Source organism: Myiozetetes cayanensis, unplaced genomic scaffold (genome assembly GCF_022539395.1).
Source record: "Myiozetetes cayanensis isolate MyiCay16 unplaced genomic scaffold, myiCay2020 scf36, whole genome shotgun sequence".
Taxonomy (NCBI): Eukaryota; Metazoa; Chordata; class Aves; order Passeriformes; family Tyrannidae; genus Myiozetetes; species Myiozetetes cayanensis.
In genome coordinates, this window is record NW_026087588.1 from 104,407 (window position 1) to 125,600 (window position 21,194).

At 44.7% G+C, this 21,194-nt stretch overlaps 1 protein-coding gene across 4 annotated transcripts in view; it reads left to right on the plus strand.

The window, feature by feature from the left end:
- Positions 1-21,194, plus strand: part of STAG1 (stromal antigen 1) — a 155,231-nt gene that overhangs the window by 76,091 nt on the left and 57,946 nt on the right. For all 4 annotated transcript variants that reach the window (XM_050328118.1, XM_050328117.1, XM_050328120.1 and 1 more), the window contains 4 exons: positions 11,005-11,081; positions 14,661-14,865; positions 16,958-17,109; positions 20,237-20,310. In XM_050328118.1, coding sequence (XP_050184075.1) covers positions 11,005-11,081; positions 14,661-14,865; positions 16,958-17,109; positions 20,237-20,310 — 508 coding nt within the window. The remainder of the gene's footprint in view (positions 1-11,004; positions 11,082-14,660; positions 14,866-16,957; positions 17,110-20,236; positions 20,311-21,194) is intronic.

Genomic DNA, 21,194 nt, shown 5'->3' on the forward strand with positions numbered 1-21,194 from the left:
CCCACCCTCCCAGGGAAGAATTCCTTCCCAATATCCCACTTCACCCTGTTCTCTGACAGGGTTACTGGAAACAGTCTGTGTTGACAGGGAGTTACAGCTGAGAATGCAGTTATACCCCAAAACATGGGTACTATACAGAAAATTCAGCACTAGGGTTAAAATATGAGCCTGTTACAATAAAGACACCCTGATGTTGGGGCTTGCAGTGGACTGATAGTGGGGTAAAGGCAGCACTGAGAAACCTTAAAGGGAAAGTTCGCCTAAAGTGCTGAAACTTGGAAAAAAATACTCTCGTTTTTTACAAAACATTGAGAAAACTAAGTGCTTCTTACAAAATAGAACTTTAGCTGTAGGTTCTATTCAAGTCTTTTATAAGTATTGCTCTGTATTTTCCCACTTTAAAGAGTTTTTCACCAAGCTGTAAGACCCAGCCAGAGGAGTTGTGGGGCTCTGGTTAAGCTGGTGATGGAAGGTGTCCCTGCCCATGGCAGGGGGTGCAATGACAGGAGCTTTAAGGCTCCTCCCAGCTCACCTGTCCTGACATTCTGTGATCCTGTGGTCCTGTGAGGTGGCTGATTTATCCTGGCTCTTGCACTTGGGTATCAACAACAAATGGTGTTAGTGCCGTGGTAATACATGGTGTGTTTACACAGCCACTTGTAACTTGAGCAAAATACATGAGTTCAGCTATTTCTGGTCGTAACATTTTTAAGGTGGAAGATCTAAAACAATCTGAGAGAATTGTAAATAAGGATTTAAGCATTTGCCTGATTCAACATGCCTTACTTGCAATGTTCCTCTGTGTTTTTCTTTCCTTTTTCCTTAGCAGCACTTGATTAATTTCCCCCCTTGAGTCCACTATCTTAGTGTTAATTAATGCACTCAGACTCTTTATTCCCTCTTGTATTTCAGCTGCTTTTTATTCCTGTTTGTCTTTCAGCACTATTTTCAGGACTTGCTGCTTTATTACTTATGTAAAGTTGTGGGGTTCTAATATTATTCACTTTATACAGGTGTATCTGTTTTATGTTTTGCTCTCAAACACTCCTTAGTGAATCTTAGACATACACTCTTGAGGAACAAGTTGCATGTTGAGCTTTCTCAGTTTTCTGCTCCTTTTCCCACATTTCCACTTCTATTTGTCTTGCCAGCACTTGCTGTGATCTGTGTGTGTTCCAGCAGTTTATCTTCTCTCAGTTCTGAGGTGACAGTTCCCTCTTGCATTGTATTTTTAGCAGCATATCCAGACTTCTGCTCATTTTGACTCTGATATGTGCTCTCTTGTTCTCTTACCCATGCCAAAACATGTTGAGCAAATATTCTTCATGTTGTTTTAAGTTCACTTTTGATCTGATGCTCCCTCTTGTTTTTCCTTCATAGCCAAGTTCCAATCAAAAATTAAAAAAAAAATTAAAGTTTTCCTCACAGCCTTTTTTTTTTTTTCTGTAGGGTTTCTTCTCTTTATCTTTATAAACCCCTTGCAAGTAAAGTTCCTGTCTTTGCTCTGGAATAACTAATCCAGGTCCAGTCATTGATATCAAAAGCAGCAGATACCGTATCTGTGCCACTCCCTGTGGGGAGGTTTCTCAGGTAACGTGACGCATTTAAACCATTGCTGTTAGTGATTTCCTCCTCCTTCTGCTCACACTGGTTAATGACTGAGCTCAGAGTACCAGGGTTTCTTCAGTTCGTGGAGTGGGAAGTTGTTCATTTGTGTGACACATGCACATTCACAGTGAGGACAAAGCAGGGCTGGGGACGAGCCCCATCCCTCTCCCTGTGCAGTGAGGCAGGGCTGAGGGAGGCCTTGCCCCCTTCCCAAAATCTGGGGTTTTACACCCCCCAGCACATTGTCCCAGTCAGGGCACATGGACTTACAGTCCTTTGTGTGCTGCCCTTCTGGCCATCCAGCCAGGGCACTGCAGGGAAGGCGCCTGGGAAATGGAGGAGGTGCCCTTATGGACCGACTTTGAGGTGCTTTCATTGTTCCAGGTCTCTTACAGGGGCTCAGAGGTGCAAGCAGATAGCAGTGGGGAGCATGTTGATCAATCCTCCTGGGAGGCCACCCCTTCCTGCACTGCCCTCCCTGGTTCCCTGGCCTGCAACAGGACCTGCATACATGGCAGAGACCCCTCCCCAATCCTGCTGTTCCCTGGGGCTGGTGGAGCCACAGAACAGTGCATGGACATGGAGCTTTGGGGACTTCTCAGGGTCGACAAAGACACTCCATCAAGGCTGCACACAGCATCTGAAGTTTGACACTTCCTAGTTTCTGCTTGAATTTCACAGCATGAAGATTAGGTATTTTTTTTGGCATGGAATTTCTCAAATTCTTTATACTTCCTTAAAAAAAAAAGAGCTCCACACATGTGTTCAGACAGTCAAAAAGTAGGAAGGAGCTAAAAGCTGAGGGAAAATAGATTTTTTTTCCTAGCAAAGCAAGAAAAGTAATTATGTGAAAAAGGAGGTCTCCTCTGATCTTACAGCCTTTTAAATAAAGAGAGGGAACGATAAGTCTTTGCTTCGAGCCAGCTCAGCTCATATTTGCATTGTCTTTTCACAGACCATTGGCAATAAATTTTTGGTCTTTAATATACTCTAAATAAGTGATTTCTTGAGAAGCAGAACTAATGAAGAGGAGTTTCTAGTGGATCTGTGTTGGTGAGTTTTACTGAATTACACAAAAGCAGTTGAACATATTGTGAGGAGTCAGATAACCTTTAAGAGAGATGAAGTTCTGAAGGCCATGTAACTTAAACAGATTTGGAAGAACCTCATGACTTTTTGGAAACTGGAAAAGCTGTCCAGACACGGTGCTGGGAGGAGGTGGTTGTGCTGCAGCTGAGGCTTTTGTTGAAGAAGCAGCAGCACTCACAGTGTGAGTGTCCCTGTGTGTCCTAGCTCAGTCAGGGACTGAAAGAGATTAACAGAAATTGAGGTCGTGGTTCACACTGTGCCCCAGTTACCCCTTTGGCTTCTGTTCACTGACCTGCTTTGGTAAAATTTATTGGGACACTTTATATCCAAGATCAGTCAGGTTTGGTTAAAAAGATAATTCAGACTTTATTAAGCAGCATAGTTACAGACAGAAATGCAGCCGAGTCTCACTTCCTTCTTTCAAGTTAAGAAAAAGTCATAGAAACATTTCAGGTAGATGGTGGCTCTCACTTAATGGAGGAAATCAAATGTTTTAGATATAAGATGTTTCAAAGCAGTTTCTGTATCTCCAGTCTCACTTGGCCTGGGTGCTCTCTGAGGGGTGAGGTGAGCACTGAAAGGTAAGGATTGGCTCTGGGATGCCTGGAGCTCAGTGGGCAGCCTGGGGTGCCACTGCTGATAGGATTGGGCACGGGAGAGATGCTGCAAGTGCAGACATCCCTTTAGTCCTGATTCCTCCCCTGAGAGGACCTCAGTTGGTCAGAGCTTGATGCTAATGACACCAAGGTTGTGGGGTTTGGCTATTCAGAAGAATGCATAATAAAAATCTGCAGTACATGGAGCCTCTTCCAGTGTGGTGGAACAGAAATCCATTACTTTTCCTTTGAGAAGTACTCAGTATTTTAAAAACTACTTAGAGGTTTATTGTAATTGCTGGGAAATACTATACAAAGTACAGTAGTGGTACGAGGCACTTGCTCTGAGCTGAAATGAGTTGATCTGACAGGTTGCATATTTTGAAGGCCTTTGTTACTACATTGTCCCAGCCCTGGAGTTGTGCTATAACCAGAGACACCTGGTGCCAAGCCCCAGTTCTCACAGTAGGTGCTGGTGGCATGTTGGGAGCTCCTCCCCCAGCCCAGGACTGGGGCTGGGTAGAGAGACGGTGCCTGGGGCCTCTTGTCAGCCATGGCAGTGCACCCTGGGCTGCAGGACTGCTTACACAGCATCAGTGTGCTCCTGTTTGGATTGTCTGGCTCCTCTGCTGTCACTGGGCACCCCTGGGAAGTGTCTGGCTCTGCTGTCTTTGTCCCCTCAAGTCAGGTGTTTGCTCACACAGATGGATCCCCCTGAGAGGGGGGAGAGCTCAGCCCCACTCTGAGCCCCTCTTGTCTCTGAGAGAAGCTGAGCTGGGGGTGTGTTCCCAGGGCAGCTGATGGGGGAGTGCAGAGGTGAAAGCAGCCTTTGATAAAAGCACTCAGGGTAGATACAGCTAAATGGACTTATTCCAGGTATTTACATTGTTGTATCTTACACTTAACTTTGAGCTCCACCTCCAGACCCCCTCTGTTTATATTGCTGGATTTGAGTCACTTCCGAGAGCAGGCACCCGAAGGCTGCTCCTACACGGGCACTGACCAGCTGGAGTTACTCACTATTATTGGGAATAACCTGAAAATAAAACCTCTGTGCTTGGCAGTGCTCTGAGAGGCCCGGTTAAGAATTAGAAATAGAGGACAAATTTATATGCATTAGAAAGAAAAAAATCTCTCTCAAACTTGCATTACACCTTGGCTTGGGCATTGAATGTAATTGTGACCATCCCACTGGGGTGTGCCTTTGGGATGACAGGGGTTCTGGATGCTTCCAGGTGCAAAAGACATTTCCAGGAACAAACTGCTGCCTTTGGGGCAGCAAAGGCTCTTGAGCTTTTCACTCATATTCACGTCATTTACTGATGTTCAGGTCTGACAAAAAATGGTGGTGCCACGTGAGAATTGCTACTTCAAGCCATCAAAGCCTGAGATGATCTATTTTGTGAAATAATTTAGTACAAATACTAGATTGCATATTTAACATCTTTGATTATTAATTATTTGGCTTGTTGGCACTCAGTCAGTGACATGAAGATGGGGATGCAAAGCAGTTCCCACTTCCCAAAGGCATATGCTGTAGAGCCATAGCAAAATAGCATCACCTGCCTGAAACCCAGAGCAAGGATCAAACTTTTAAAACCTGAGCACATGGAGTGTACCATTTCTGATGCACTAAATTATGGAGCCTCCTTCTTTTTCTACTAGCAGTCTATGGAATCAGCATGCTTTCTTCCCGAAGAGCTTTATTTGCCATTTTATGGGTTTCATGGCTCTGAAATCCTTCGGCAGTGTTGGCTTTCAGCTGTCATTTTGGCTATTCTGAAGAATTCTGTCACCAGCAAACTGCTGTGTTGTTATCCTGTCTTTCAAAGCATTTATATCTGCTATGTAACCTATTTTATCACCACTTTTACATAGAAAGATCTATTGATGGGTTCATTCTCTTCTGAAAATTGACCATTTTTGCTATCTTTTTTGCCTTTTAATATGAAAACTTTCTTGCCTGTGCTTACTACATATCAGCTCCTTTAAGAAAATATGAGGAGATGATGATAGGATTTTGAACATGCCCATGTGTTCATAACTGTATGACTTTTATCTGCTTAGTGGTGCCTCGGGGAGCTGCAGGGGGTTTGTGAAGCGTGACTTGCCAGAAATGGCATCAACCTTGAGCGGGCCCAGCCCAGTTCCCCAGCCTGCCCTGGGCCCAGCCAGCAGGCAGTGCTTACCCAGGAACGGTGCCCCAGCCAAGCCCCGAGCAGCCAGTGTCTGCAGGAGAACCTGTGGGAAGTGCTCCAAGGCTTCACTGCAGGCCAGGTGGACACATCCACAGCCTGTCCCTCAGCCACTGAGCAGGTCACCCTGTCATAGGAGAAGATCAGGACCTGCCTTTTGTAAACCCTACCTGGGCCTGATCCCTAAAACTAAAGTTTTTTTGTAAACTTCAAGAGATTATATTGAGGTTTCCACACTGGGCAAGATGTTTCCCTTTAGCCTGAATTTGGTGTGGAAGGCCCACAGAAACAGTTCAGCTGGTTTCTTGAATGACAATAAGGAAGAAGTGTTTCCCTCCTTATGTATAAGTTACATAAACCAGTGCAATAATTGATTTTTGGTCCTTGTGTAATGAAGGAGGTAGAATTCCAATGCTTTAGGAGTGTTCCCTGGGAGTGTGCCTGTTTGTGCCTCAGTCGTGACAGTGTATGTGGTATAAACATGTCACTGTGGCCATGGGATGAGCCCAGGGTGGGGCTGGAGGTGGCAGTCAGGCAGTGGGAGCACCAGAGGGCTCTTCAGGATGGTGGGAGGACTCCAAAGTTTCCTCATTCCAGACATTTCCTTTCAGATTTTCTCTGCTTTAATGACACATGGCCATAAATGTGGTGACCCTAACCGAGTTCTCTGTAGTGACATTCCTGGTCTTCAATTCCAGCAGATTGCTGAGAAGGATTTTTAGCAAAATCAGGATCTGAAAATTCTGGAAAAGGAGCTTGCCACTAAATCCTTGTGCTGTGTAACATTTCCCTTTGTTCTGAAATCCAGAGTAGCCTTCTTGAACGTGTCCTGGCAGTGGCAGGAGGGAGGGCGGCCGGAGCTCCTGCTGTGCACAGGTCCTGGGATCTGTGCCATGTACTGTGAGCCTGCAAGGCAGGAAGGCCAGACAGAGGCTGCCCTGCTGCTCTCCCTCCCTCTACCTGAGGTGCATGAGGTGCAGTGGGCTGGGAGATGAAGAGAGTTAAACCAGGAGGTGTCATCGAGGAGTAGAGGACAGCATGTTAAGGGTTTCCGGTGAATTCTTATAACTGGTGGAGACACGGTTTTGATACAGAAGGTGAAAAACTCAGATGGAAAACTCTCTCCTCCAGAGGTAATTCTCATCATTGGGATGGCAATTTAAATGAGCCTAGGCATTAGAATAATAATATTCCTGGTTCTGTGAGAGCCAAGTGAAGGGCAAAACAATGATAATGGTCTTCAAAAGAGGAAGAGACTGTGCTGAAAAATACATATATAAGTTCTGTGTGGGAAATGCAACCAAGGAAAAAAGTAAGAGTTTCCTGTTCCAAAAATTCTATTCTAGACTCAAGTGAAAAACAACCCAAGGCAAGGGAGGAATGGGAATTATAGCAAGAGAACGACTTGTTTCGACCATGGGCTGTGCAACAGTCTGAAAACCATCATGGAATGTGAAAAATCAAATTATTAAAGGTAAAGATTCAGGAATTGCAGAAACAAAACCAGAGCAGTGCATCAAAAATGCAAAACAGTTCAGGGTAACAAAATTCTCTTCTGGTAGGTAAATGAATAATCAGAAGGTCAGTTAGAGCATTGGTCTGCAGCAGGAGAGGGCACCTTCCTTGGGTGAATTGTGTGTGAGGCCTTAACATTGCAAACAGATTTCAGAGAACACATTCAAACATATTTTGGGAACTGACAGATACTTGTTTCAGTTTTGTTGTCGGAGAGGAGACTGAGGTGAACCATTAGAATTCTGTTTAACATTTGTCTGTGATTGTTGTTTAATAAGGTTGTAATTGCACAGGACTGTAGTCATTTTCCCACTGGGGTTGTTGCTGATTTGTTCAGTAAGAGTTCACTGTTGAAAGCTGCTCTGAGGATGGGTTGGGTCTGTGTCTCTGAGGAATCCCTGGCTGTTGAATGCTGCTTCGCTGGCAGCAGGACTTGGGCAGAGTGGAGTCCCTGCTGCAGGAAGACTTGGGGAATACACCACCAAAACCTCTTCTGTTCCTTTGTGTGCTGAAGTTCAACAAAATGTTTAGGTTGGCTTCTTTCTAGAGTCCTGACTTCTAGGTCCAGTAAAGACTTTCAGTTTTCCAGCACAGAAATCCATAGACAGTGGGGAGCCCTGGTGGGATTTAGGAGTCTCAACATCTCCTTGGATGTGCTTTGGCTGTGCCAGTAGTGCTTGCATTTGGACTAATGATTATCGCCTGTTGATTCCAAGGAGGGAAGAGCTACTGCAGTGTTCACTGAGCATGAGCAAAGCACAGAAAACAAACCTCTCTACTGCCCTGAGTAATTTGTGGGGAGCTTCAGGCAGCTCTGTTCTGGGAACAGAAGTGCTACAGGAGAGTTCCATGGCCCAGGCTGAGCAGTGAGAAATAACGTGCTTCAGGTGCTTTGACTTCAGCCTTTGTCTTTCACGTGGAGATTTGCCCCTGCCACTTCCAAAACTGCTCTGATGGGCATTAGAGAAGTGGATTCTTTCTTATGATCTGGATTCCAAGTGGGCAGAAAAGTGTGAGAGGTGCACATTAAAGGATACCAAGGGAGAGAAATACTGCCCATCCAGCAGTTCTGTAATCACCATCCATCCTTGCAAGATTTTTATTAAACTTGCCTTCTCTTGGCAGTTCCAGCAGCCCAGATTAATTCCCAGTGCTCTGATCCCCACCAACAACTTGGAGCTGATGCAAAAGAGCACATTGCCTTTTTCATGTGATCCTTTCCAGGGCAAATCTTCTGATGTCTTCATCTCCATACCTTTATAAATCTTTCTGCTGTTTTTCCAGTTTGTGTGGTTGAGAGATGCTAACCAGTCACAGCAATGTAAGGTCCTACTGTTAATCCTCCTCTGGCACGAGGCTGTGGGCTTATTTTATATCCATTGCCTTCAGTCCTGAGCTGCAGTTTCCCCACTGCTTTTCTTGCAGCTCACTCAGTGTGGGCAGGTGGTCCCAAAGAGGAGAGATTAATTGCTGTGTAGCTCCCACTTAGTCCTGAAGTAGAATAGGCTCCTCAACTTCTAGTGAACTAAGACAATTCAGATCCTCTTCATTAAATACAGAGTGAGAGCTTCATGACAGAGGTGAAACTCAGAACAGGATAGAAGACTGGCAGCAACATGAGTAAGGCAGGGACTGTAGGGATGCATTCCACTCCTTTGATTGTGTCCTACAGAAAATCTGTTCTGTTTTAAGGATTCACTTTAAAATGGGAGAGTTTTGCTTTTCCCTCATGGTAGGAACTCTGTTGTTACCCACTGCGGGGTGGGAATGTGGTGATGACACCGTGAAACGTGCTGTGGGCAGAGCTTTCCCAGCACGTTTACAGAGTACTCCCTCCACAGTGTGCCAGCAAAGCCACTGGGGCTGTGTTTTGGCTGGGGGGGGAAGGTGGTGGGAGGAAAAAGCTTCAGATGCCCACTGCCAGGTAAGTAGAAACTCTCAGTCTGCCTCCTGTAAACTTTACCACAGAAGGTGGAGGAAAGAAGGAGACCTGACAGTGACTGGAAAGTGCTGTTCATCTCTGCTCCTTTAATGCTTGCTGACTCTCCCCTGGCAGAGCTGAGCTCTTGTGCACCCCAGCATCCCTGGGAGGCAGCAGGAGTGGTTTCATCCTGCTCCCAAAGAACTGAGCCAGTGTTTGTTTGGGGGGTGTGGGATCCCCCAGCCTTACCTGTGACACTGCAGGTGATCAGGGAAACCCTCGGTGCCCAGCACTGAGAGGATGCTCTGCCAGTTCTGGGCACACAAGGGGAGGAGCCTGGCTGTGATCCCACAGGAACTGAAGTGTTTCAGGTTATTGAAAAAAGTCATGAACAGATAAGAATAAAACTGGGATCAGGACTCTAAAGCAGTAAAATAATAGAGGTCAGGAGATCACTGACCGACTGAGGGGTGTGTTGCCAGTGAGAAGAGCAGGAGATGAAGCAGGCAGGGACAGAAAGGGGGTTCCTGCACCTGAGAGGGGGTTCTAAGAACAGTTGTCTGTGTCAGCACTGAGACACTGGGAAACTGCTGCACTTGATCAAAACAAAACTCTCAGTGGTGGGGGAAATATGAAAATCTATCTGCGTGTACAGATGATTTCTGAGCTGATAAAACACCTTCAAGGGTCACGTGATGGTATTCTCTTGGGCTCCTGGTTTTATATTGATACATTGCATTACTAATTGTTTATTAATAATATGGAAATACCAATTGATATATAATATCCATATTAATAATATGGAAATACTAATTGAAATACCAACTGAGGTTGACAGTGTTACCCAGTGTGAAATAGATAATCATTAAATATTATTTCATGAAGAAGCAAAACCAATTCAAGAAATCCCTTTTTAATTTGCTTGTAAACCAATCTCCCAGTAACATCCAGAGGCTTGGTGTGCTCTGACTGTGCTGGCGTGTTTTGAAATGTATATGTTTCTAATGCTTCTTTCTCAAGGACTAAAATACCAGAATTAAAACATTCACATAATATTTATATAGTATATATCAGTATGTTTAAACTATCCTTATTTCTCCTTTGTACAGGGATAATACTGCTTGCTGTTAAGCTGCTTCTATTAGGGTTTGAATTTTTGAAGCCAGGCAGTGGATCATTAATCCAATTGAACTTTCTGCAAAAGCTGTGGGACTTACTCTTTTGTGATGTTAATGATATTGGGATGGATTTTGTAGCTCTGCAGTTCACTTAATTTTTCTGCATTTCCTGCATTAACAAAAACAGATTGTAAAGGGTCGAAGAGAAGATCAGGCAGCAGCAAAGAAAATATCTCTATGTTGCCTTGGGTATTTAGATAGTCTCTAGTTCCAAGGGTCAAAATACTTTGTTTGTACTGATTGGATTTGGATCATCTCACAAGAATTGTCATTGATGGCCATTGTTGTTGTTACATTTTCAATTTTGGAAGCTTGGTTGGATTCCCAGTGAAGAGTTAATCCCATCAGCTTGGCTGTTGGAGTACCTGGGGGGGAATGCAGCACCCATAGGGAGGAGGGACTCAGACACAGGTGCTGCTGCTGGGCCTGGGAGCCCTGGGATGTGCAGAACTTGCTCAGTCCATGAGCTGTGCTGGGGCTCAGCTGGGCAGTGGCACCCACTGCCGGTCTGCAGGGAGAGCCTGGGATCCAGGGGCTGGGCACACAGAGGGCACAGCTGGAACTGGAATGTGGCCTTCCTTTTATTTTGCACACAGAATGAAAGCACTTGGTGACTGCAGCCAGGAGAGGAGCCCCCGGTGCTATCACTGCATTGCACTGGCTGGCTGCAAAGAGGAAAGGACGGAAATGCCACTCACTCCTGGCTTGAAAGCACATTACAAATGGTTTCTTTTGACCCATTTCTTCAAGAGACAGCCTTGTTCAAAGCATCCCTGTTATTGTTGCAGTCATACTCTTGTGTATATTGTTGAGCTGTTCCTTTAGCAGCAGGAAGGCGTTGAGACTTTGATGTTCCAAAAATGGGTTGTGTTAATTTCTGTTTTTCTTTCGCTATGTTACAGGTACAGTGAGAATTGAGATGTTCAGGAACATGCAAAATGCAGAAATCATAAGGAAAATGACAGAAGAATTTGATGAGGTAGAGGATACAAATAGTTCTTTAAACATCATGAAATATATTACTGTATGCTTGTGTCTTAAATTAAAAATGCAATGGGCAAAAAAACATTGGGAAAGCAATGTCTCGGTATGGGAAATTGCACTGACAAGCAAAGCAGAGAATTCACCTGTTGGATGAGGAATCACAAGCCAGCATGAGCTTTAGGAAAGAGATAAATGGTATTATTTATAATGAACAACCAACAAATAACACAGTAATTTGAAAGGGAGTTACAGTCACTTACCCTGACAGGTCAGTGCCATAGGTTGAGTAGGCCCTGGATCTGAAATACTGGTACTGAAAATTTGGGCATTAGGCAGTTTAAGGTCAGAAGTCCAGTGTCACACAAAGGCAGGGAGCAGGCTCATTCCAGGGTGTCACAGAGCCACCTGGGACCGTGTGAGCCCTGGGCTGGACCTGTGGAGACCCTCCTGGGTCTCTGTGTGGCTTTGGGGACACCCCTGTGTGTGTGTCCATCCTGCATCAGGGGGAGCTCAGGGAGAAGAGCAGCAGGAGGAACTGTAGAGCTCTGATCCCACTGCCATTGTGGTGCATTCTGGGCCCTGCCATTCACCTCCTGAAGGGCCACCATACAATAGGGAACTCCAGGGCCCTGGGACATGCAGACCCCTGAGGCAGGACTGCAGCATTTGCATCACTGGGCTATGTTTGCTGTGTGCAGATTAATGGTTGGTTTGTTTGAAATGGCAATTGAAACCAAATAGGAACTTGACATGAAAAGTACCATTCTGGAACAGTGGTACAGAAAGAAATACTCTTTCAAAAGATCTAAGCATTTAGCTGAAAACAAGTGTATTACAAATCAGACTATGTGTCTTCTGTCCAAATAAACATGTTCCTAATGGTGAATGCTTTTTAACTTTGAGGTCTTTGAACTGTGTTTCCTTTGATTTTTCACGTATAAAAGCTGGATATTCTGAGTGTTCATTTAGTTTAGTGAGGAAAACAAATGCTGAAACAGGAATTTTCTGTAGGACAGCAGTGTCTGTCTGATCAATTCTAAATGGAATGCCAAGGCTGTGGTTCAGAAAGTTAAGCAGCAAAACTGTAAATACAAGCACTGCTCCTTCTCAGGATTTCCTTCTGCTTGATTTCCATCTTGTGGAAGATGTTTCACTGAACACCTGACTGCAGCCATGGGGGTGCTCCTTTGCTGTGCTCAGCTGTTCAGGTAGTTCAGTAACATTTGTGTACATAGACAGAGAATAAAATTTGGCTGTCCAGTGTGATGAGCCAAAAGATTGTATCAATTCGTGCTGCATTCTGGCCAAATTACTTTTGCTTTTTAAAACATCACCAACCAGAGTTATTAAAATGCAGTGGTGCAGTTTAAATTTTACTGGTGTCATTTAAAAACCAGCATTGGATATTGTGTGTAGTGCAGTGCCGTCATACAAAATAAGGGACCAGTGCACTGTCCAAAGGCCAAAGACCTTTTACTTTGCCCTAGGGGAGATTGTCCTACAGCTGATGGAAGAAAGTATTTTTCAAAAAACACTTTTCAAAAACTCCCAACATTTTTTCTTAAAGGAGAAACAACCACTTTCTTATGCAGAGCACGAATGTACTAAAAGCAACGTGGCTCAGAGACTTACAGTGACTGGCACATGAGCTTTCTTCCTCCATTACCTAAAACTTTTCAGAGCTTTTACAGTTCTAACAACTGGAGCTTCTGCCTTAACACTGGAATGGATCTGTGAGAGAATTTGTGAGGTTTAGTATAAAAGTATCAACTGCAACCCAATGAATGCTTTGAACTCTGGGATTATCTGCTGGTGTTCCCCCTGTGACACCTCTGCCAGTAGCCCAGAAATCCCGACTGTCCCGTTGTTCCATCCGTGCTGCAGGAATCCTTTGGCTGCGAGCCCGAGTTGCTGCATTTAGGGCAGGGATTGTAGCATTGATTTTCCTCCTCAGGAGTGGAGCAGTGCCTGTGCAGGATTTAAATGATGGAAATCACTGTTCATTGCTGCCACAGGTTCAGTTTGAGGCAGGGAATTCCATGGACATCGATTGGTTGCACCGTTTGGTGCTTGGCTTATGAGTACAGGCATTCTGTAGGTGGATTGCCTCGTGCTAGAGTGTGTTAGAGTTTAGCAGGTGAACAAAGACTTGGTTTGCTTTGACGGCTCTGAGCACTGAACCATCAAGTATCACATCAGTGGCACTAATGTATCATATTTTTATTGGTGCACAACAGTAAAAGGTCCACTAAATTGGTTTTACTGTAAATTCATTCTCCCCACTTCAGCAGTTGAGTGAGATGTTCTTGGGGCAGTCTCCAGAAGGGGTTGTGTGATTTGTGATTGCAGGTAAAAATACACCACACACGTGTGAGTAGTTACACACAGCCCTAGAGGTCCTGAGGAGCTGCTCCAGAACTCTGCATACCCACACCTCTAGGAAGTGTAATTATGTACCAGAGTTCATGTGCAGAGATCCATCAGATCATTTTGGGATGGCTGAAGTGTGTGGGCTTTGATTAAATTTGAGGGGCAGGGTTTTTGCTGCAGAGGAATGTAATCTATAAAGTTTAGGCACAAGGTTATTTGATTGCAGCTCCTCTACACCTACATCACCACCTTTGCATGGTTCAGTCTGGGCAGTACGACATGTCCTGAGGAGCAAAGAGCTTGTTCTGCACAAAAACGCAGAGTAAATATGTACAAATGGATTTAACTTTGGTCCTACTGACTTCTTATCCTGGCAGAGACATTGAGGCTGGAGCATTATTGCTGTGATGGTTTGAATAATCTGGAATTGGCTTACAAAGCCGGTGGCCAGGGAGGTGATATGCAGGCTTTCTCAGGGAAGGGGGGAAAAAACATTTTCTAATTCTGTGGGCGTGGTCTCACTGAAATGCAGTTTGTGCAGTGAAGTGAGAACAGTCAAGGCAGACTTGGAGAGGAGTTGAAGGAACTGAGTGTTCACGTACCTACTCCAGTCTCATAATAGCTTTTTGGAGATGGTGGATGAATCTCTAGTAAAATTTCCATTTCTGTCAGAAGGCAAGTTTTACCTCTAGAAAAAGGCTTTGTTTATAAGCTAAACCAGGGCAGTGTTTACTTTCTGAAAAGATCTCAACTGTAAACTTGAGCAAAGCAAAGTTTGTGGGGAGGGGCAGCCAGATGAATAGAGTATTAACCTGGAGTTGAAGTGGGACTGGAGAGTGACAGCTTTCAATTACACAAGCCTTTCTTTAGGTTTTTACCTTAAAAATAATTGGAAATATTCCTTTCTCATCCTTTCCCCTTACTTCCTAACCCAGGACACGAGGAAAAGAATTGAGTCTGGATACGTATTTTGCACTACATAGCGCCAATAGTGCAAGTGTAAAACAGTTACAAAGAAGTTTTTGCAAAAGTGGTTTCGTGCCTGTGAGGTTCCCTGTTTACTGAAGAATTATGTGGGGTTTATTTGTTGTTCTCCCTTGCCTGGAAGAACACAAGCTTAGAAATTTAGCTGAAAAGACTATACATAAATAACTGAAGTGGGCAGACCCTTAACAGTGCCTGTTTTCCTTTCCCTGCCCTGCAGGACAGTGGGGACTATCCACTCACCATGCCCGGGCCCCAGTGGAAGAAGTTCCGCTCCAACTTCTGTGAGTTCATCGGGGTCCTGATCCGGCAGTGCCAGTACAGCATCATCTACGACGAGTACATGATGGACACGGTGATCTCCCTGCTCACAGGCCTCTCTGACTCCCAGGTCAGGGCCTTCAGGCACACCAGTACCTTGGCTGGTAAGTGGGAGCTCAGGGACAGCTGCTGCACAGCAACTGCTGCAGCTGAGCCACCGGGACACTTCCTCCTGCTTTGGGTTGGATTTGACCAGCACTTACAACTGTGGAAAGCTTGGGCAAATCCAGGTACCATCTGTGGCACAACTGTATTCAAAATACACTTTTTACTTTGGAAAGGAGTAGGTGGGGCACTGAGTCTCGGGGATTCTGGTCATACCCAGGGGCCTCCAGTGGATCCCCAGAATCAGAAGTGCTGTGCTTATGTCTTGTATTTTGTTATTAGTTGTTCATTTGTTGGAGCCCCTGGTGGTCTAGTGGTAAAGGCACGGCGCTATCACCGCCGAGACCCGGGTTCGATTCCCGGTCAGGGCCACTCCCGGGCAGGTGGGGCTCGTTAGCCCTTAAAGGCAACCCACCTACGTCCTAAGGACCTCGCTGCCACCGTCCAAGCTCGCTTGGCCCCGGCAGATGAACCTTAGGATTAAAGGGTGGGCTCAGTTCCGCGCACACTGTGTCTCACCTAAAAAAATCCAATGCGCAGGCTGGAAGGTGTAAAGACCTTCCCCGGATCTTCGCTCGCGAAGACTGGCCATTATTGTTCATTTGTTGTATAGAATGTCTTAATAATTTTTTATTTTAGAGTACAAATTCATTCTAAAGAAGTGTCAAGATAATTTTATTATCAGAGTTTCTGTCCACTGATAAGAACAGTCTGGCCTTCACCCTGGAGAAATGTAGGGTTTAGGAGCACTGAACCAAGGGTGAAGGGCTCCAGCCACACCACTGTTTGCATCTGAGGAGAGCCCTGGGTGCAGCACTAGATAGGAATAGGCTTTTCTAGAGTGTATTTCATCAGACCTCTGTGTCTGCTGTACCATGGATGAATTGCTCTCTACAAGTAACTGTTTATGAATTGAAGCAAGAGGCAGATTTCCAGTGATACTGAAAAAACAACTCAAGTCTGGAGTGGAGTTTGATTTTAAAAGGGAAACGCCAAACCTTCAGCTCACAGTGACTGAACTCTTGTAAACCCATCCCCTCGTGCTCTTCATGTTACTCAGCAATGGGCTGGTAAAACCTTGAATTATGCAGGTGTAACCTTCCAGGTTTAGAGTTTCCTCTACAAGTTGAGCATTCAAAGGTGAGCACTGTTTGAGCTACAGGTAACCTGCTGGAAATCCCTGCCTGTTATTTAAACTGTGTCCCTTTCCATCTGATGCCATCTGCAATTCCAGGAGATTTTGATTTGGTGTTTGCTCAGGTTGGGGTTGATTGTTTCCTAGGGAAGAGTTTATGGAGTGGGGTCTGCACTCTCTCCCATGGACTGGTTGGTCCATCCCTGCATGGGATGTTTGGAAAGTATGAGGGGCCTGATTGCAAAGGAGGAAACAGCACCACACATCTGAGACGTTACCCAGGGCCTGTGCTCTGTGGAAGGAAGGAGTTCCCGTTGTTTGGAATGGATTGTGTAGCTGGAAACTTGTAGCAAGGAAAAGCTGAAGCTAAAGCCAAAGTTCTCACAACTAACTTCAGTTATTGCAGCCTCTGCTGCTTCTTGCATCAGTTACACCTGCCCCTAACACTGTGCTGGGAACAGGACCTGCCAGAGATCTCCAGCTCTTACTGGAGATTTACTTATTTGTATGCTTGAGAGCTTTGTTTTGATTCTGCAGATTTCCTTCCAGCTGTGTTTGCACATGTAATTATGCTGCTGTCCTGCAGAGCAGAGGTCTGCATGATGCCGTGGAGCTCAGCCTTGATCGTGTCTGAAAATCTACTTGTAGAATTTCAGTTCTGGAAGGAGTGTTTTTAAGGTCCTTGTTTTCAGTTTTCCTCTGTGCCAGTCAATTTGAATGAGAAATTATTCACTGTAGCGAGGAACTTGAGGCAAGAAGCACCTGTGGGTTACCAGCTTTGAGCAGCAGCAGGATAAGTCAGAGCAGCTTCTCTTCTCCATTGGTGAGGTTGCTTTGCAGATGGCTGTGTACCAGGGGGAGGTGGCTATTTTCTGAGAGTGTGGATATGCTGAGGAAACGGGGTTTTTAGCTCTGATTACAGGTCAAGACTCATGTTCTGTCTTCTGCCTTTGCAGCTATGAAGCTTATGACTGCTCTTGTGAATGTTGCCTTAAACCTGAGCATCCATCAGGATAATACACAGAGGCAGTATGAAGCTGAGAGGAACAAAATGATTGGCAAAAGAGCTAATGAGAGATTGGAGCTGCTGCTTCAGAAAAGAAAAGAGGCAAGTGAAAAGATGAATTTTTTTTTTTGCCTGTTCATGTGCATTCCCTCCAACAGAAAGCCCAGGGTGGTTTGTGACTCGAAAGAGATGAGTCCTGCAGTGGTGTTCGTGTGACCTCAGATGTGTTACCTGGGCTACATTAAATCCTGTGTGACCACACTCAGCTGAGCTTGGGCCTGTCCTACACTCACAGGATGATTCCTGTTCTCAGGCTTCTCTGTATGACTCAAGGCAGGAAGAGCCTTGAGTTGCAAGGAGTGACTGTTCTTATTATGCAAAGAGATTCTGCCAAGAGCAACACGTTGTCCCTCCCTGCACTGCCCATTTCTCCCTCTGATCCCTGCTATGATTCCACAGTGTCTTGTTAGTGCTTCTTACTGCAGCTGTTTTCAAGGAACACTGCAGTGGGGCTGTAGAACCTGGGCCCAGGGACGAGAAGCTGCAGAGACATTAAAATCACTTTTGGAAAGTACCAGTCTGGCATTAGGGGAGAAAAACCATTAGAAGGTTGCTGTAATCATCTCCATAAATAATTTAAAGTGTTCTATCACAGGAAATTTCAGTTTAGAGTTGTCCTTAAAAGAAACTTAAAGATGACAATTAGAAAATGAATACATATACAGCCAAACAGCCATAATCTGTAAAGATGCCAAGTAAAACTCATAAGAGTGATTGAAAAATTGAACTTTGTATGACTTTGATTAAATTTTATTATTTTTAACATATTTCCTCACCACAGTTTTACTCTGTGGTAATTAAGGATGTCTGGGTGCTTCCCCTGTATGCACCTTAGATTCTTTTAGGTATAACTTTGACTCAGAATTGCTTGACTTTATAGTCTTTGTCAGGGGATAATTACAATTGTGTATTTTCATTTTACCCCTGTATCCTTAACACAATTATATTTGGTTTTCATAGTTCTTCAAAATCATACATTAAGGCACAAAGCAAGAACAATCTCTGCATGCAAGACAAACATTTTAAATGAAACATCAAATTGAATACCAGCGTTAAAGCATTTGGAAAGCAAAATAGCTGGAACAGAGTTTGTATTGCAGTTCCTGACATAATGCTGTGTGTTCCCAGTGTTTAACTCTGCTGAATTTACAGGATATTCTGTGCTGGCACTTTGTTAGACAATTCTTTTGATGAAGTGCCATCATAATAAACCCTCCTAAGCACGTCCACACGTGTTTATCTTCCTGAAGTGCCAGAGGGACAGCTCCCAGGCTGAGTGTGGCAGGTGAGTCTGAGCAGAGGACATGGAGCAGTGGCTGAGTGTTCCTTGCCATGTCACCCCCTGCACACTGATGGCAGAGCCTGTGTGGGGCTCTGCCTTGTCAGGGGCCCTTTCAGCCCAGCTGGGTGATTTATGGAGCAATCTGCCACCAAACACAGCAAGTTGTGTTTTAGCTGCTGCCAGGAATTCAGATCTCCTGCTTGTCATACATGTCTTTTTGAGCTTCTGAAACTGCCTGCAGAGTCAACAAGAGAGTGTTTCCCTCATTCCTCGCTTGGGTTCAGGAGTGGGGAGTATTAAATCACTTTTGCATTGGTAAGAGCAGGAATCCCAAGACACAGATGTTCCCTCAGCATGCCTGAAGTTAAGCACTCAGATTCAAGTGCATGATCTAGAAAAGCTGAGAGTGTAAAAAGCAATTACAGTTTCAGAGAAAATTCATTACTGAATCTAAAATACATCTGGGAATTGTATCCTTTAAATGTTAGTACACAGAGGTAGAAGGGATCTCACATAGACCTACTGAATGACTGATTCTGCTGCTACACCAGCTCTGCCCCAGCACCTGGAGACCTGGATCAGATGATTTACCACGGTGATAGTGAGCTGTGAATTTGGACAGAAGAGAGAGGAAGCCATCCATGCTGTCCCTTCATCTGTGCTACTTTGTTTTGCTATCAAACTAATGTCATCTTCAGTGTCTCAACTGCCTCATGGCTCAGGAAGCCCTGTCTGTCCTACCTCCGTTCTGTGCTGTGTTTGTATCCCAATGATTCCTGCCCAAGTTCTCCAGGAGCTCCCCTTTCCCTGCCAGGGCTGTGGTAGTTTCTCAGAAAGCCTCCTGAGGCTCCTTGGTTCATTCCCATCCCCATTTTACTGCACTCCCTGTGCCTCCACTCCCATGTTCCTGTGGATGTTTGCCTGCCTGCGGAGTCATCCAGTGGAGGAGTGATTAGAAATTCCTGCTCCCCTTTGGGTTGTGAATTCTTGAGCAAGCACTTAGTTTCTGCATATTTGGGTTGAGCTGATGCTGCAAGTAGAGCTGTTCCCAGGAACCATCTCTAGATATGCTTGTTTTGTGTGGAGCCCTGTGGTGTACACAGAGCTGGGGGGCACCAGCTTTGCCCCTTGTACAGAATCCCTTTTACTGTGGAGTTCATTTCTTTGGCAGGTTTGTGACAATTCAGTCAGGAATACCTCATGCCTTGTTTTCCCCTTGTGTCCTTACATTTTAGGAAACTGGGAGGCTTCATTGACTGATTTCTGCTATTTATGCTCTTACCTGGAAGATACTGTAGAAATATTTATAAACATGGCTTGAAAAACATAAGCCCCTGGGTGAAAGTGTTTATGAGCTCCTGCCACGCAGGAAGTCAAAGCAGCTGCCTCTGGCTGTGAAATATTTTGTCAGTTAAATATATACACCCATAATTATCCAGGTTTCATTATTTTATACGTATGTGCACTCTGTACTAGCGAGGCTCTGTTGTGGTTTTTGTGCTGAGAATGTGGGCACATTTCCATTGCCACACAGCGTGAGGCCCTGCTTGGACATAGGAAACACCTCCTGGAAGAACGAGGCCTCTGGGTGTGGGAGCAGTGCCCCTCCTAGAGCTGAGGGTATAAATTTGGTGCCATCTTATTAAAAAGGATGCATTTATGTGTAATTAAGTCATACTTACTTGGTGTAGTACAAAAGCTGACAGTATGAGAATGCTGTAATTAATTCCAAGTTGTGTTAACATTTTCATTGACACAAGGTGAGCTTCCCACGGTACTTGCAAAACATCAATGGTCTTCCAATGTGTCCCAACCAGGAATTGTAGAATATCAAATTATAGCAAGCAATGGCATTTTATTTTTTTGTTTTGTTTTGTTTTTTTGCAGCTACAAGAAAACCAGGATGAAATCGAGAATATGATGAACTCTATTTTTAAGGGTATATTTGTTCATAGATACCGGTAAGGAAATGCTAACAAAGTACAGCCATGAAAAATGGCAGGGGCAATTGCTGTGCTGATTCTCTTGTGCTGTAACATTGTAGATGCCCCAAAAGCACTATCAAAAACTCTTGAAGTTGTGGAAGAACATGCTAAGTGTAACCCCCCTTAATTCCACAATAGAACCCATCCACACAACTTGGTTCTAATTCAGTAAAATGGCTTTAAAGAGTTGTGGGAACGGGGGCTTTGAATGTTTGTGCTTTAAAAAGAAGAGTTGTCCAAGGTGGGAGCTCAGACTGGACATACCTTAAGAATCATCAAATGATCACTGCATATTGTGGGAAGGCAGCTGTGGCTGGTAAAGCAGATTGGGAATATGGTTTGTCAGAGAGCAGTAGGCTTTTAAAATAGGTTTAGGGTAGTTTTGCATCACAAGATTCCTCAGAGCATCTGCAGCACCTTAGTACAACCAGCTCTTTAAATGTTAATTGGCTTACTGAAGTCAGAAGATAAAATTCAAGGATACTAAACTATGCAGTTAACCTTTCAGATTTAAATTCTGGTTAAAGGTTTAGAATTTATGAAATATTTTGGAAAAAGGGCAGAAAGCAAGAAAGGGTGTATGAGCAGAGGGTTAGAAGGTGGTGAGGAGCCCATAGTTCAGTTGGACAGAGGGGTGATTGTAAATATGGAGAAAAACAAGCAGGAAAGCTGGAGGGGTTTGTGCTGAGAAATATGTGAGTGTGCCCCGTGGAACTGGAGCTTGGATCCTCAGGACCCAGCCTGGTGCTAGAAGGGAAGGCTGTAGTTTATGGGCAGTAAGCCTTGAGCTGCCTGGCAGCAGAAGGGTGGGTGTGGGGCCAGCAGGTGAATGAGCCTGTTGAGTCAGCAGAGCACTCACT